Below are 13,326 nucleotides of genomic sequence, written 5' to 3'. Positions count from 1 at the left end.
ATGTAACTTTGTATAGGAATGAGTGAGGTTAGAATGGGTGCCTTTCTATTTTAACATCTGTTTATTCGAGTTTCACCATAGATCCGGAAATACAGCATAGCTTACAGGACCATAAAATAGCAAATGCACAAAACATGTTTTTTTAAAAAGGGACAACAGGATACAATGAGGTACACACCTGCCACTTCCCACCCCCTAGGAATATCCTCCGCCTGTTAGTTCTCCTTCCTCTCCCCAATCCCTCATGCCCAATATGCCCATTTCCACCATTCCCCATCTGCAAACATCTTTCTTCCAATACGCCACTGACAGACCCTAGGGTCTCTGCCAGGCTATGGGCATACGCCTTTTTGCTAGTCCCAACATAAGCTTGGCTAGGTGATTTCGTAGTTTCTGCTGCCCCCCCCCCGGGAGCAAACCCCACAAAGACACCCTTGGACAACATTCCAGACTAGAGCTAAGTAATCAGTTAATCTTTGCAAACACAGCTTGCCAATAGCATGCCACAACCGGACATCCTCAGAGCATATGCCACATCCCGGCTGGCCCCGTCACGGAGCAGGGGCAGTCCCAAAACGCACTATTTATGGCATGCAACTTAGTGGGAGTTACTACATGAGATTATTAAAGAAGTTGGTACCTAGCGTACCGCAAGACTTTCCGAACCAGTTCCCAGAGGTGGCCATTCTTCCTCCCAAATTGGAGCCCCCCCCCCTCATTTACTCTGCACCTTTAACTCTTTAGGAAATGCACTCTGTAGTGCTTGGTAAATTTTAGAGACCCTGGCCCCCAGCCCCACGGCGTAAGGAGCACCTGCATCAGCAGGGTCGTCTGCAGTTCCTCTGTAATCTCCCTCCTCAAGGCTACCACTTTAGTTATTGGACCATATGTTAGGAAATATCCATTTGGCACCCCATAACGAGTCCTCCATTCCTCAAATGACAGCAGCTTCCAGTCTTTAAACAGGTCCCCCAATGTCTTACATACCCTGTCTCCGAGACCCGAAAACCCCACCCTGCTTAGCACCAAACGAAGTCCTGAGTCCACTCCCCAAGGTAGGTCTGCGACACTTGTAGCTTCCTCAAGAGCTTCCCCCAGCGTTCTCACTACCCGAAATATATAAAGCAGCTCCATCTCCCGTCGGTGAGTTGGAAGTGCCCCCAGTAGCCCCTCCAGCAATTACCCCCTCTGGGTCTGTCCACGTCATCACTGCTTGCAGCTGTGCTGCCATGAAATAGAGCTCATAATCTGGCAGATTAAGGCCCCTATCCGGCAGATTAATGCCCCTATCCGCCCGCAGACATCTCCAAGTTGTCAGCAACACTCTCCTTCTCCCTGTGTCCCATAATAGCTCCCCCAGCTTCTCAGCCAACATTTTTAAGAATATCTTCTTGATACCGAATGTTTGAGTGTGTTTGAGAAAATACGATTGTGCATTTTACATGATCAGATTAATTGTACACAAAGTTATCCGATGTATCGCGAACAATGCATGCACATGGTCTCTTTTTGAAGCTCCGGAGGGGCGAGGGGGAACACAGCACCACGCTATTCCTGCTACAAAAGATCAGCCATCATGTGAGTGACTGGGCTACCCAATAGTGTGACCTCTCCATAGAAAACATTTATCATTACAGAAAAGCTGAAAAATGTAAGATGAACAACATAATTTTTTTTCATTTTTTTTTTAAGTCTGGCCCATACAGTCTCCCAGAATGGAAGAAACATTAGCCACCTTTATGAAGGTAAACCCCACCTTTTCTTTTCAAAACCAAATGTACTATGCCCAATGAAGACGTTGCCACCTTTTAATATTAAAAGGGTTCTCAGAAATCATGAATTCTGCCCCCTTTTTCCTTGAAAGGAAACATTTCGCTAGGAGACCACACTCTAAAATATACAAATTACTTAATAAAAAAAAAGAACAAAAGTACCAATCTACTATGCGCTAAATCAGGGTTAGAAATTCCCTACGTGACCACTAAGAAATTATATAAAATGGTAACACATACTGGGTTGTGCAATCATCACACAGTGCTATACGCTTGGTCAAAACAGCCTGGACCCCATTGAAAGTGTATAAAGGCTGGCATATTCGAATTCAGGCATTTCTGGCAATGCAAAACAGAAATTGGTGATGCCACCTATGTTATTTATATGTGCCCTAATCAAGCTCTTTTGGATTAATTGGAAAGATCTCTATATATATTTCTGATGAATGAACAGTCTGTCCAGCTGCCTTTGCTTCAAATATAAATCTAGAAACTAATAACATACTACTAAGAATCATCTAACCTCGATAGCTATAAAAACAACAAAGTGCAATTGGAAAATGCACAATAAGATTTCGGATAACTCCAATGCATGAGTTTCTTCCATATGCTGCTGTGTCTCCCGTGTGACAAGAGACCCCTTTCTAAACTAGACAAACACATTCTTACCAAACACCCTTAGTGGGATACAATCTGATCAGGCAAAGATAACATGCAGGTTATAGCTACATGCCATTACCCCTTCACATACAAAGGCTCAATAATAAGGCCCTTTCACACAAACTTATCCACTCTCGCGAGGGGCTGCAAGAAGAGCATATTTATTTTTCTCCCTCGCCATCTCCTTCTCACAATGCTATACTTGGTTAACTTTTGACTTTATGTATTCCTTCCTTTACTCTCTATATGCATTCTAACATCAATATAAATGCAGATTTATTTCTTCCGAATATATTCATATGTGGGTCCTTTATTAAATATATGAAATAAAGCAATGATCCGGAATGTCAGGTACAAAATAAAGGAGAATTGCCAGATTTTCAGAATTTTTTGGGACGAGTACTTTCTTGAATGGTGGAGCTACATTTCAACAGGTAAAGCCATACCCAGCCCATTATCCTTTTGAAGCACCACCATTTACGTGCCACCGTTCTGACTCCTTCCAGCAATATTAAATGTTCCCTGCTAACTGTAAAAGTTAACCATTCCCAGCAACCCTAAATTATATGCAGGTTCTAAATCAAGGGTAAAATAAATTCAAGTTGCAAGCTACTAGCAAGCCATAAGAAGTCACTCGCCACCCCAATTCTACACATACACATAGCACACCATTTCTTACTCGCCAAGACTCAATAGAACTTGAGAGCCATTTAGTGTGTGCTTCTAGCATTGTAGAGCCTGGTCAGCTTGAAACCAACAGCTACTTTTGGTTCCCAAGGCCAACTGGTATCTTACAACATGTAAATGTGACCTTATATTTGAGCATTTAATGATGTTAATAAAGAAGAATTAGAACACACAATGGTTCATACATACTAGGCAAAAGGTTAAAGAAGCAGGTTGTGCAGCTACTGGTCCCCCTGCCTACAGGGTGATGCCTGACACCCAGGGGCTACTTTTAGCTACTGCTCATCAATTCTCAGTTTCGAACCCTGTAATAGCTAGTGCCGAGTGTAAATTGTGTCCCCAGGATAAATGCTCCTCTCAAAGGGCAGCACACCTCCAAGCCATCTTCTGCAGGCTTCTGCAACGTACAGCTTTTCAAAAGTCTTGCACTACAGCTCATGTGATTCTTCACAACTGGCAAGGGCTGTTGGGAGCTGTATTCCAGAACACCAGGTGAGCCAAAGTTGCAGACCCTTAATTAAAATGGTACGATGTCCCTTCACCCTGAAAAACTGAATTTTTTTAGGGGGGATATATATATATGTTGTGTGGGTGTTCAGGAATAAATAATTAAAGGGGATGGGGTTTTGGAGGACCCTCCAAAATAGAAACATTGAGTTTTTTCTGCAGTGAAAAAATAAAAAAAAATCATCCTGCAATGAAATGCCATGGAACCAATTTAATGTACGCATGTAACCCCTACTGGTGAACTGATGTACCGATTCCCAAAACTAGGTACATGCACAGTAAATCCCAAAATAAAACTTAGAGAAGCTAAAGCATTTTCTTAAAACAGTTCAACTGAGGGGCTGGATTTGATGTTCTGGGGAAAGCATTCCAGTGGAGGAGGGCAGGTAGAGAAGGAGCGAGAGGATGCAGTGGGGCAGTCCGATAGAGGGTAAAGAGTGGACAATCAAGAGGGACAGTGAGCAAGGCAGTGTGAAGCAAAACTCTGGACAGAATTGTAGACTGACAGGAATTTAAATGAAGTGAGTTGGCACAACATGGCATCAGTGTGAAGAAGCAAGGCAGAATTTTGGCAGGTTGTAGAGCGTGAATGTCAAAAGTCGGGAAATTTAAGGGAATGAAGGAGTAGCTGGAAAGACCAAGGAGCAGGCTGAAACATATGCTGAGCACAAAAGTAGAAATTTGGCCAAAGTGCTGGATTTCCCTTAGATGGAGGGGGTTAATCCTGGCAATGTTATGTTATCTTAAAGGATATTTATACTGTGCACCACCACCAGAGTGGTTCCATGGCGCGCTGGCAGATCTGAAAAGCAAGAGGGTTAGGTGTAGGGGTAAGAGCTATGATGTGCCGTTGGCAGCTTCAGTCCGGTTTACACCGTTCGCTGAGCGTAGTTGTGACTTTTCGGTCAGTAGTCATGTGCTGTTGTGCGAGGCTATGTGTGGTTTGTTTCGTTGTTGCGGTGTAGTGACGTGTGTGTGGTTCGTTGTGCTGTAGAGGTAGGTATGGTTGCGTTTAGTTTAGAGTTTAAGAGGTGTAAGCAAAGGGATTTAAAAAGAAAAAATGTTTAGAAGGTTGGTTAGTGGTGATACTTTATCGTACCCCCTCAGTTTTGGCCACCTGTGGCCCACATCCCTTTGTGGTGTGCTAGTGATTTCACCCTCATCTATTCTCTTGTGGGTTGTTCGCAGGGCTCTTTAGTGGAGATACCTCCTCCACCTCCCCCTTGTTCAGACTAATGGATGTTTGCATCGCTTTGTCCCCCGACACATCCTGGTGTGCAACCACCATCGCCTCCCTGGGCCCCCTGAGGAAGGGGAACTCGTCCTTGTGTCCTTGAGCTGCATGGGCACTGTGGTTTATCTGTTTGGTCGCCAATCTTTCCGCTTTAATTCTGATGCCCTCTTTCTTTGGTTCAAGTTAGGTTGGTCCCATCTCTAGCCTGTGTTTCCGGTGGGGTCCTCTATGGCAGGGGTCCCCAGCCTTTTGTGCACAATGAGCAAAATGTGCATATCAAATTAAGTGGTGAGCAACATCCATTTTCCAACCAACATATCCACGCTCAGATAGTGGAAAAACGATTGCAACACAAATTAGAAATGTTATAAACCTAAGACTGCTAATAGAACATGTTTATCTAACAGTACTTAAGTGGTCCAGACCACATGCAATTCTAGTAAATTAGATTTGCAAGGCCTTTAACTTCATTTGACATTAAAAGTGGTTGTTTACAAGAAATGTTGAAATTGAGTGGTCAGTAGGACAGTTTTAGACAGATAGGACCAAGGACCAGTCAGGTTGTTCAGAATTATAGTACGACTAAAACATTGTGTAGGGCTTTAGGTTCTCAATCTAAATATAAGAAATGTATTGCAAAATGTTTGGACAGTAAAATTGATCACACATTCTTAGGTGTACTTGGAATTCTGCCTGGGAATTTTCCGGGATCGTTAGTGGCAAATGGTGCATTCCTAAGGATACAAGATCAGCAATACTGTTAGTCATTGATCACTATTGTGGATTGTTTTTCCCCCCCAGGAATGTTATAATTGAGTTTCTGATTGAACAGAGCGATTACTATCATTTTGAGTTAATTTTCCAATGGCCAGGGGTAGGCGTCATGGATAAATTGTCCGACAGCCAGGAGGTGCTAGTTAGCAATGCATAAGCTCGACAAGGAGGCATTGGAAAGAATTACTAATTCCTAAAAATTAAGCTATTCTCTTAACACTGTTGAACAGTTTAAAGGCCACAAAGGAAATGTTCAGTGTGAGTTCAAACTATCCAGGACAGAGCTATTGGCAAACAGCTTCCCCAAGTTTAGGAGGTCCAGGTCATAGAAAGGTATGCCCCATGGTTCCATAGAGAATGTAAGATCTCAAAAAGAACATTGAACCATGTGGAATGTACACAGATGGTCAGATTTATAGATAAAAAAGGGCATATAAGAATAGCTAAAAGACATTATGCCATCTCATTGGACAAGTAGTCCTTCGACGATCAGCCCCCCCGTGATTATAGGCCAATTTCCCTCCTGGATATTGCCAGCTAGATATTTTCCAAATGTCTGTTTCTCATACTGGAGGAGTGGGATCAATGTTACAATATCTTGAAGCCCTCCCAGATTAGTTTCAGGGGAAAGGCTTAGTACAGTGGATCACTGCTTCACTCTTGAGTACCATCATGGAGAAATACAGTAAGGTTAAGGGGGGAGGGAGGAATGTGTGGCTTTCTTCAGATTTGGAGAAGGCATTGGATTGATAGAAACATTGTAACAATGTAAATGTTATTGGGTCCCTAATGGTTTATTAAATCGTATCCAACTGTGATACACAGACACAAGTTCAGGGAATTATACATTGTTTTTCCCCCAACCAATGAAGGTGAAAAGCAGGGATGTCCGTTGCCCCGAATTTATTCCTTTCAGGCTTTGGCTCTAGTACTTCTCTTGGGAAAGTTAGGCTACCCTCGCTGAAGGGTACTTTTTATAACATGCTTCTTTATGCAGATGACAGCAATTTTGGACTTAACCCAGGCAGGTCTCCAACAGGGCCTGCTATACTCAAATGGCTAGTTTGAAATTAAATATGATAAAAACAAAATATATTGGTGTTCGGTAAAATAGTGAAACCTTGCAGCTAGTTTTTAAATCAATGATATGGCATTTATAACGCGCTTATAGTGTTTCAAGGCGCGGCGAGGCAAGGGAGGGGAACAGAGGGAAGACAAAGAATGATCTTACTAGGCCAAGTGACACAGATATTGTGCAAGTGCGGGCGGAGTGGAGGTGCAGTACATAGGATAGCAGGGTATCCACCGGTCAAACCATCGAATGGTAAACCATTGAATACCAAAGCATCGAATTATAAGCAACAAAATGCCATTCCATCGAATGACCATTTCGTTGTATATAATTCGATGGTGGTATCTAAATGTATCGAAATGTAAGTATTACTTTTTTTTTTTTAGGTAATACATTTTTTAGGGTTAGGTTGGGGGCTAGGGTTAGAGTCTGGGTTAGGGTTAGATTAAGGGTTACAGTAGGTTTACGGGATGTGGGGGAACCCCCCCTCCAATATACAGAAAAACTTTAAAACGGTACAAGGAGCTGGCCAGTGCTGACATTTCAGCACTGGACAGTGCCCTGTAACGTTGTAAAGTTACAAAAAAGCACGGAAATGCTACTTTTCACATTTAAAAGTGGATTTCCATTTAAACCAGTCCATACATATTGTCGATGGACTGGTTTCGATGGAATTGCACTTTTGTCAATCCTATGTTTGACGGGATCACTATAAACCGGATAGCAGCAATAAATATGAAAAATAAGAAGTGCTGCCAGCTGGTGGGGTAAGCGCAGACAGCAGGTGTCAAGTGCTAAATGTTCATATGAGGAGCTAGTCTCATTTTTATTTGCGCCTACTGTTCTCAAATAGCAGTGCTTGGGTCAATAATTTTGATAAGACAGCTGAACGGACACCATTAAGGATTAAATGGCTTTTTACATTTTTATTTCAAGCCTGGGGCTATCAGATTGGACAAGTAAATATCTCCAGCTTTCTCTTCTGAGTAACTTCCTACTCGTTACTCCTCCACCTCCAACTCCTTGAGGGTCGGGCGCTTTTGCAAGCAACAAGTTGGGGGCAGAACTCTCTTCGGCTGGCGCCTCCCTCTGGAACAGCCACCCTGCCTCTCTGGCACTTAAGCAGAACCATCTCCGGTTCCAGAAGCAGGTCAAGACCTTCTGCTTTGCTTCTGCTTGCTCTCTTCCGCTACCTTGTAGATCTACTGCCCGATACAGAACAAGGCTAACTGGCTACCCTCTGAACCAAAGGCCCAGGTTCCTGCCATCCCAGTTGCACACCTGCACTGCCATCCCCCCTGGAAATCCTGCACTTGGAGCTGTATTTGCAACCCTACAATAGGGGTGTCACAGTATTAGTTTTATGGCGGTACAATAAACTTCTTGCCAAATGACGGTATATCATGGTTATCGCGGTATAGCAGGTGGAGTTAACAAATATTTTCTTAAACGGTCATCAATTGTCAGATTTATCATCACAAACAAAACCAGGCACCCATGGCTAGAATTGGGCTTTTCAACATACTTTCCACTGAATTGCCACCCCTTGCTTCCACCAAACACCACAAACACGTGTGGAGAAGAGGGGGGAGGGGAGCCGTGCTGCGACTGGCAAAGCAAACTTCGTAGCTTTTCTTAAGTGGTCATTTAGGTGTTTAGCTCCCCCCGGCTACTGGTGAAGATGAACATGTTGCCTTCTTGATAATCTGCATGCCACAGATCAATGGAGGCTGATGGTAGTATGCGCTTTTTTTCCAAATACATGCACATGCTCTCTCTCTCTCTACGTTACAGCCTTTAGTTACTTGCGGGTTGCATGTTACCCTTTGGTATGGCAGCAGGGAATACCCGCAGAGATGAGTGAATTTTGCGGTGTGACTTCTTATATGTAAATTCAATGATAGAACCAGGGAAATCCCCCATTGTCATATGTTTAGAAAACATCCTTTTTAAATATATAAACCCCAAAACCACCAACACAAAGTAAATACTTTTCCTTCTTGGCACTGTATTTATTCTTCCTATTGCTAACATATTGATTTAGTGTCAGGCACGTGTGGTTTACGGAATGGAATTAAAAACTGCTCCAACTGAAACTACTTGTACCAAAAAAAAATGTTTGCATTTGAAGTTCTTTAACTTACCATTAAGTCAATGCTTTTTAGTTAACGTATGAATACACAGGCAGGATTTTCCAGCTGTAGCAAGGTAGGATTTTGAAACTTGTCTCTGCACATATTTAGCTGATCCTCCAGGAATCTAAGGCGCGTGCAGAAATTGTATTTCATGGCGCTCACTCATTGATCGCCTTGAATGAAAGAGTGACTAGTGGAAATGATATAATGCACATTTTGAGCAATGAGCTTGCTGCTCAGTCACAGGTCATCGCTTTGAAAATTTACCTCAAATTGCATTTATTTGGAACCACATGGCATGGGCATCATGACCCCTCACTGAGACAAAAAGTTTGTTTTGACAACTCTTTATCCCATTAAAGGGAGAAAAGTCACTCATGTGCGGTCTGAACGCCCATGTCATTGCGTTTCATTTGTCAAAATGTCATAGCCAACACAGACACACCGAAAGGTTGCATGTAGCGTGTATTATGAAGGTCTGATGTCGGAGTCACCACGGACCATGTAATCCTAAAGGGACAGTGTTCAGTATGGGTGCTGTTGATGTCTTTCTTGATTCTTGCAATACATGTGCATTTACCTTCTTAAAGATAGTGGCAAAAAAAAAAAACTTTGAAAATGACAAAATTAAAAAAACATATCGGCACAAATATGGCCTAAACCACCACCTCACCACAGCCCCATCATTACCGTTTCCCCCAGGTCTGAGTGCATTAGGACCCATGTGATACAAGTTCAGAGGGAGGAATTTCTTCATGGGTGGTGTCACAAATTGAGAATAGACCTAAGAAATATTTCACCCCCATTGCCCTGGATACTTCAAATTAAATGTAGAATCTGTCCTGCCTGCTTTTATCCAGTGCCATATGCAGAAGGCAGGTAGGTGAAGGATCAAGCGAAGCAACAACTCCAGTGCAAAAGTGCAAATCTGTGTTGGGGGGGGCAGTTTATTTACTAGCAGAAAGCAGTGATAGGCCCAGTGTTCACACAGTCTACAGAAGGTTCGGACTGGGGCATAGAATTGTCTTGGGCACCAACATAAAACTTGCCCACAGTTAAGTTTGTTTATTTAAATTTATATAGCACTTTAAAGCGCTTTACAATAAAACAGGTACAATGGAGAGAGAAGCATATAAACAATCATGATACAAACCAGTGTAACAGTGCGTAGAACAGTTTGCTTTGATGGAGGAGGCGAGGGAAGGGTGAGGAGGAAGGGAGTCGGGGTAGTCAGGGAGGGGGATCAAATTCAGTTGTCTGATTTTAAGTTCCACAGTGTGAGGAAAAAAAAGGGGGAAGTGGGAGGTATGAAGGTGATAGGGGGGAGTGGAGAAGGAGGGCTTTCAAGGCAGAGCAAGGAGTTTCAGTGTAGGGGGCCAAGAGCTGAAAGGAAAGGAAGCAAGAAGAGGCATATGGTGAAGGGGGTACTGCGAGTAGGAAATGATCAGCGCAGATAGCGGGAGGGAGTGTAGAATGAAAGGAGAGAGAGGAGAGGTGGTGGGGATCATGGAGAGATTTGAAAGCCAGGCAGAGGAATTGAAACTTAAGTTGGGAGAGGAAGGGAAGCCAGCCAAGGAGGGAGAGCGAGGAGGAAATAGAGTTGCGAGGAACTAGGAGACAGAGTACGGATAGAGGAGTGGTAGATGGATTTGAGGGCGGGTCAGATGAGGGACCAAAGAGGAGAGAAGACCAATAGAAGAGACGGGAGAAGATTATGTTGCAAATGGGAATTCATTCCTTTTGGAACACTGTTTTAATAGTACCCAAGGGGGAGATTTTTGATAAAAGGTGATGCAAATTGTACATTTAAAAGAATATTTATTCAGCAACAGTGGTTAAAACTATTAGCCGCATAGTGAAGTTACATATGTACTTTGGAAGGTCATTCCAGGTTTTCGGGGCTTGGTGAGAGAAGGTATGTGTGTTTTTTTCTGGTAGCCGGCATGTGCTGGTGGGCAAGACCATGTGTAGTTTGTTTCTCGTTTCGTCGTTGTGATACAGTGAAGTGTGTGCTGTAGAGGTATGGTTGTATTTAATTCAGCGTTTGAGAGGTGTATGCATAAGGGTGAGTTTAGTAGGCTAGTTGGTGGCAGTACCCTTTCCTACCCCCACTGTTTTGATTAACTGTGGCCCATATCCCTTCCCGTCATACATTATGGTGTGCTTCTCCTATGTTCTGTGAAGTGTGAGTTTTTAATAGGGTTCATTAGTGGCAGTACCCCTTCTACACTCCAGTGTACAGACTAGGTGCCGCCAATATCCCTTCCCCTTTAATATATTTTGGTGTGCTGTGCAGCAATTGCCACCCCCACGGACTCCACTGGGGTGATTCCTGTGCCCTATGGTTCATCCTTTCTGAGATCGAGACACCTCCCCTGACACCCCACTCCTTTTTCCATCTAAGCCCCTCTATCGGTTGTCCAATTAAGTCAAATTCATCTCTCTCCCCGGTTTCCCCTTTGATCCTCTATAGGGAAGGGTACACCCTAGGTCTCCAAAAAACACCCCTCCCATTCAGGGAGAATTGGCCATGACACAGCAAGGGACAAACTCAGAAATCAACTTTGGCACTACTGTAGAAACACCTAGATTCAGCTATGGCAGTGAGGGGGAGAATGGAGACATGCCTACATTGAAGGCTCAACAGTGAATGGAGAAAATACCTACATTTTGGCTAGTAGAGCAGGGTTCGGAATTGGGGGGAGCTATTTAGCTCCTGCTTCTAGCAGAGTAGAGCTTAATTAGCTTGAAAGCAACAGCTACAAGGAGCTACGTTTGGCTCCTAGGGCCAACTGGTGCCTTCCAAACATGTAGTTGTGACAAACTGAGTATTTGATAATATTAATTAAAAAAAAAACATTAATACACATTTAAGACACAATGGTTAATACAAGATGGACAAAAAGCTAAAATGAGCATCTCTGGTAGCTCCTGGTTACCCTGTGGTAGCTCCTGCCTACTGGGTGATGCTGACACTCAGGAGCTGGTGTTAGCTCCTGCTAATTGAATCTCAATTTCAATCCCTGTAGAGCAGTGGCAGAAGGCGTCTAACTTGGTACCTCATCAGTAAAGGGGAAAACACCTACATTTGAGACAGCAGCAAATGAAGAAACAGCCACATTGGAGACACTTGAGCAGAGTTTCAACAATACATGGAGCAACACCTACATTTGAGATTGAACAGTACATTGTTCAAACTTCAATTGGGAGAATAACATTGTCAATGCTTTCAACTCTTTGAGATCCTTAGGCACAAAAGGGACTCAAATCTCGCCAAACTTGCTAGCACCAATCTACTATCGGGACATACAAGATACACTATAATTGAGTGATCTATATATGCAACAAAGCCCCAAAATGCATGGTGAAGAGCAGACGGGCGTTTAAGCAGCACGTATTTTACAAAGCCACAAATGGTGCAGCATACATCTCAGTAAAGGGTATCCCCACCCTGCTAAAAATAAATTAAAAAAAAATAATAAAAAAAAAAACCCAGGTACGATGCATTTCAAATACAAATGAAAGAGCATCGCTTCTGCTCGCCCCAACTTCACAACGAGGACAACTCACCTAACCGCCCTCTCGCTCATATATGTAGGAGCATCCCCAAACTACCACAAACTTTTGAGGAAAAGGCCCTTACAGCCCATACCCAATGACAGCAGACCCCAGCACCACATCCAATTTGAGAGGCCCCTGCAGCATTAGCAAGTGAAAGAGCTCCTGACAACCATTAAAAGAGTAGGCTACACACTTGGAGTTCCAGCCACCGCAAGGGGTCCCCCGGACCCTTCTTCGGGGACAGCTGTTCATCCTTATTCCCCATCCTCTATATTGAGTCATAAATGTAAGCCCTCCTCTGCCAAACACGATATACCCCCGCCTCCATTCATGAAGGAACCATCTCAAAGTAGCAAACCTCTCTACCTTCCCCATGAGTTCCAACTCGTGAAAGAACCCTTTCCTCAAGTACCTGGAACTGCAGGAGCCGCTCAGTTTGCTCCTGGGTGAGCTCCAGCTCCTCCGGCGCTGCCATCTTCAGTCTGCTGACCCGTCACTCACACACCGGATGTGACATCAACAAGGCGAACGCTGTAATGGCACTTCCGCTTCCGGATGAGGACGCTTCGGTGCCACTGTAACATTCCATGCAGTAGAGAGTGAAAATAGAAATAAAAGCGCGACATCGTGATGCCATTGAGATTCTTATCTTAAAATGTACCCGCTTGGTAGCTGGGAACAAGCTGCGTCTAGGCTTATGCTAAACTAAAGTCAGACCCATAACGGGTGGAAGCCATCTTGGTTTGGGGGTGCCTTTTAGCTGTACACTGTACGGGGGGGGGGGGGTTGAATTCAAGTTACCGTGGTTGAATCGCACACCCGAGACTCAAATGCGCCGCAGCTCACTTTCTTGAATGAGACTAATATATACATGATGACTAATGCATTGACTTCAAGAAGTTAAAAACTCAACGAATTCATTCA

At 43.6% G+C, this 13,326-nt stretch overlaps 1 protein-coding gene across 1 annotated transcript in view; it reads right to left on the bottom strand.

Moving 5' to 3' along the window:
• Positions 1-12,986, bottom strand: part of FAF2 (Fas associated factor family member 2) — a 362,642-nt gene extending 349,656 nt beyond the window's left edge. Inside the window, exon 1 of the mRNA XM_069651461.1 lies at positions 12,815-12,986. Within this exon, the coding sequence (XP_069507562.1) occupies positions 12,815-12,877 (63 nt within the window). The 5' untranslated portion in view covers positions 12,878-12,986. The remainder of the gene's footprint in view (positions 1-12,814) is intronic.
• Between the last annotated feature and the right edge of the window lie 340 nt (positions 12,987-13,326).

Source organism: Ambystoma mexicanum, chromosome 3p (genome assembly GCF_040938575.1).
Source record: "Ambystoma mexicanum isolate Mex_15411 chromosome 3p, UKY_AmexF1_1, whole genome shotgun sequence".
NCBI classification, from domain to species: domain Eukaryota; kingdom Metazoa; phylum Chordata; class Amphibia; order Caudata; family Ambystomatidae; genus Ambystoma; species Ambystoma mexicanum.
The sequence above is the reverse complement of the archived record's forward strand: the minus strand, read 5'-3'. Positions and strand labels throughout refer to the sequence as shown.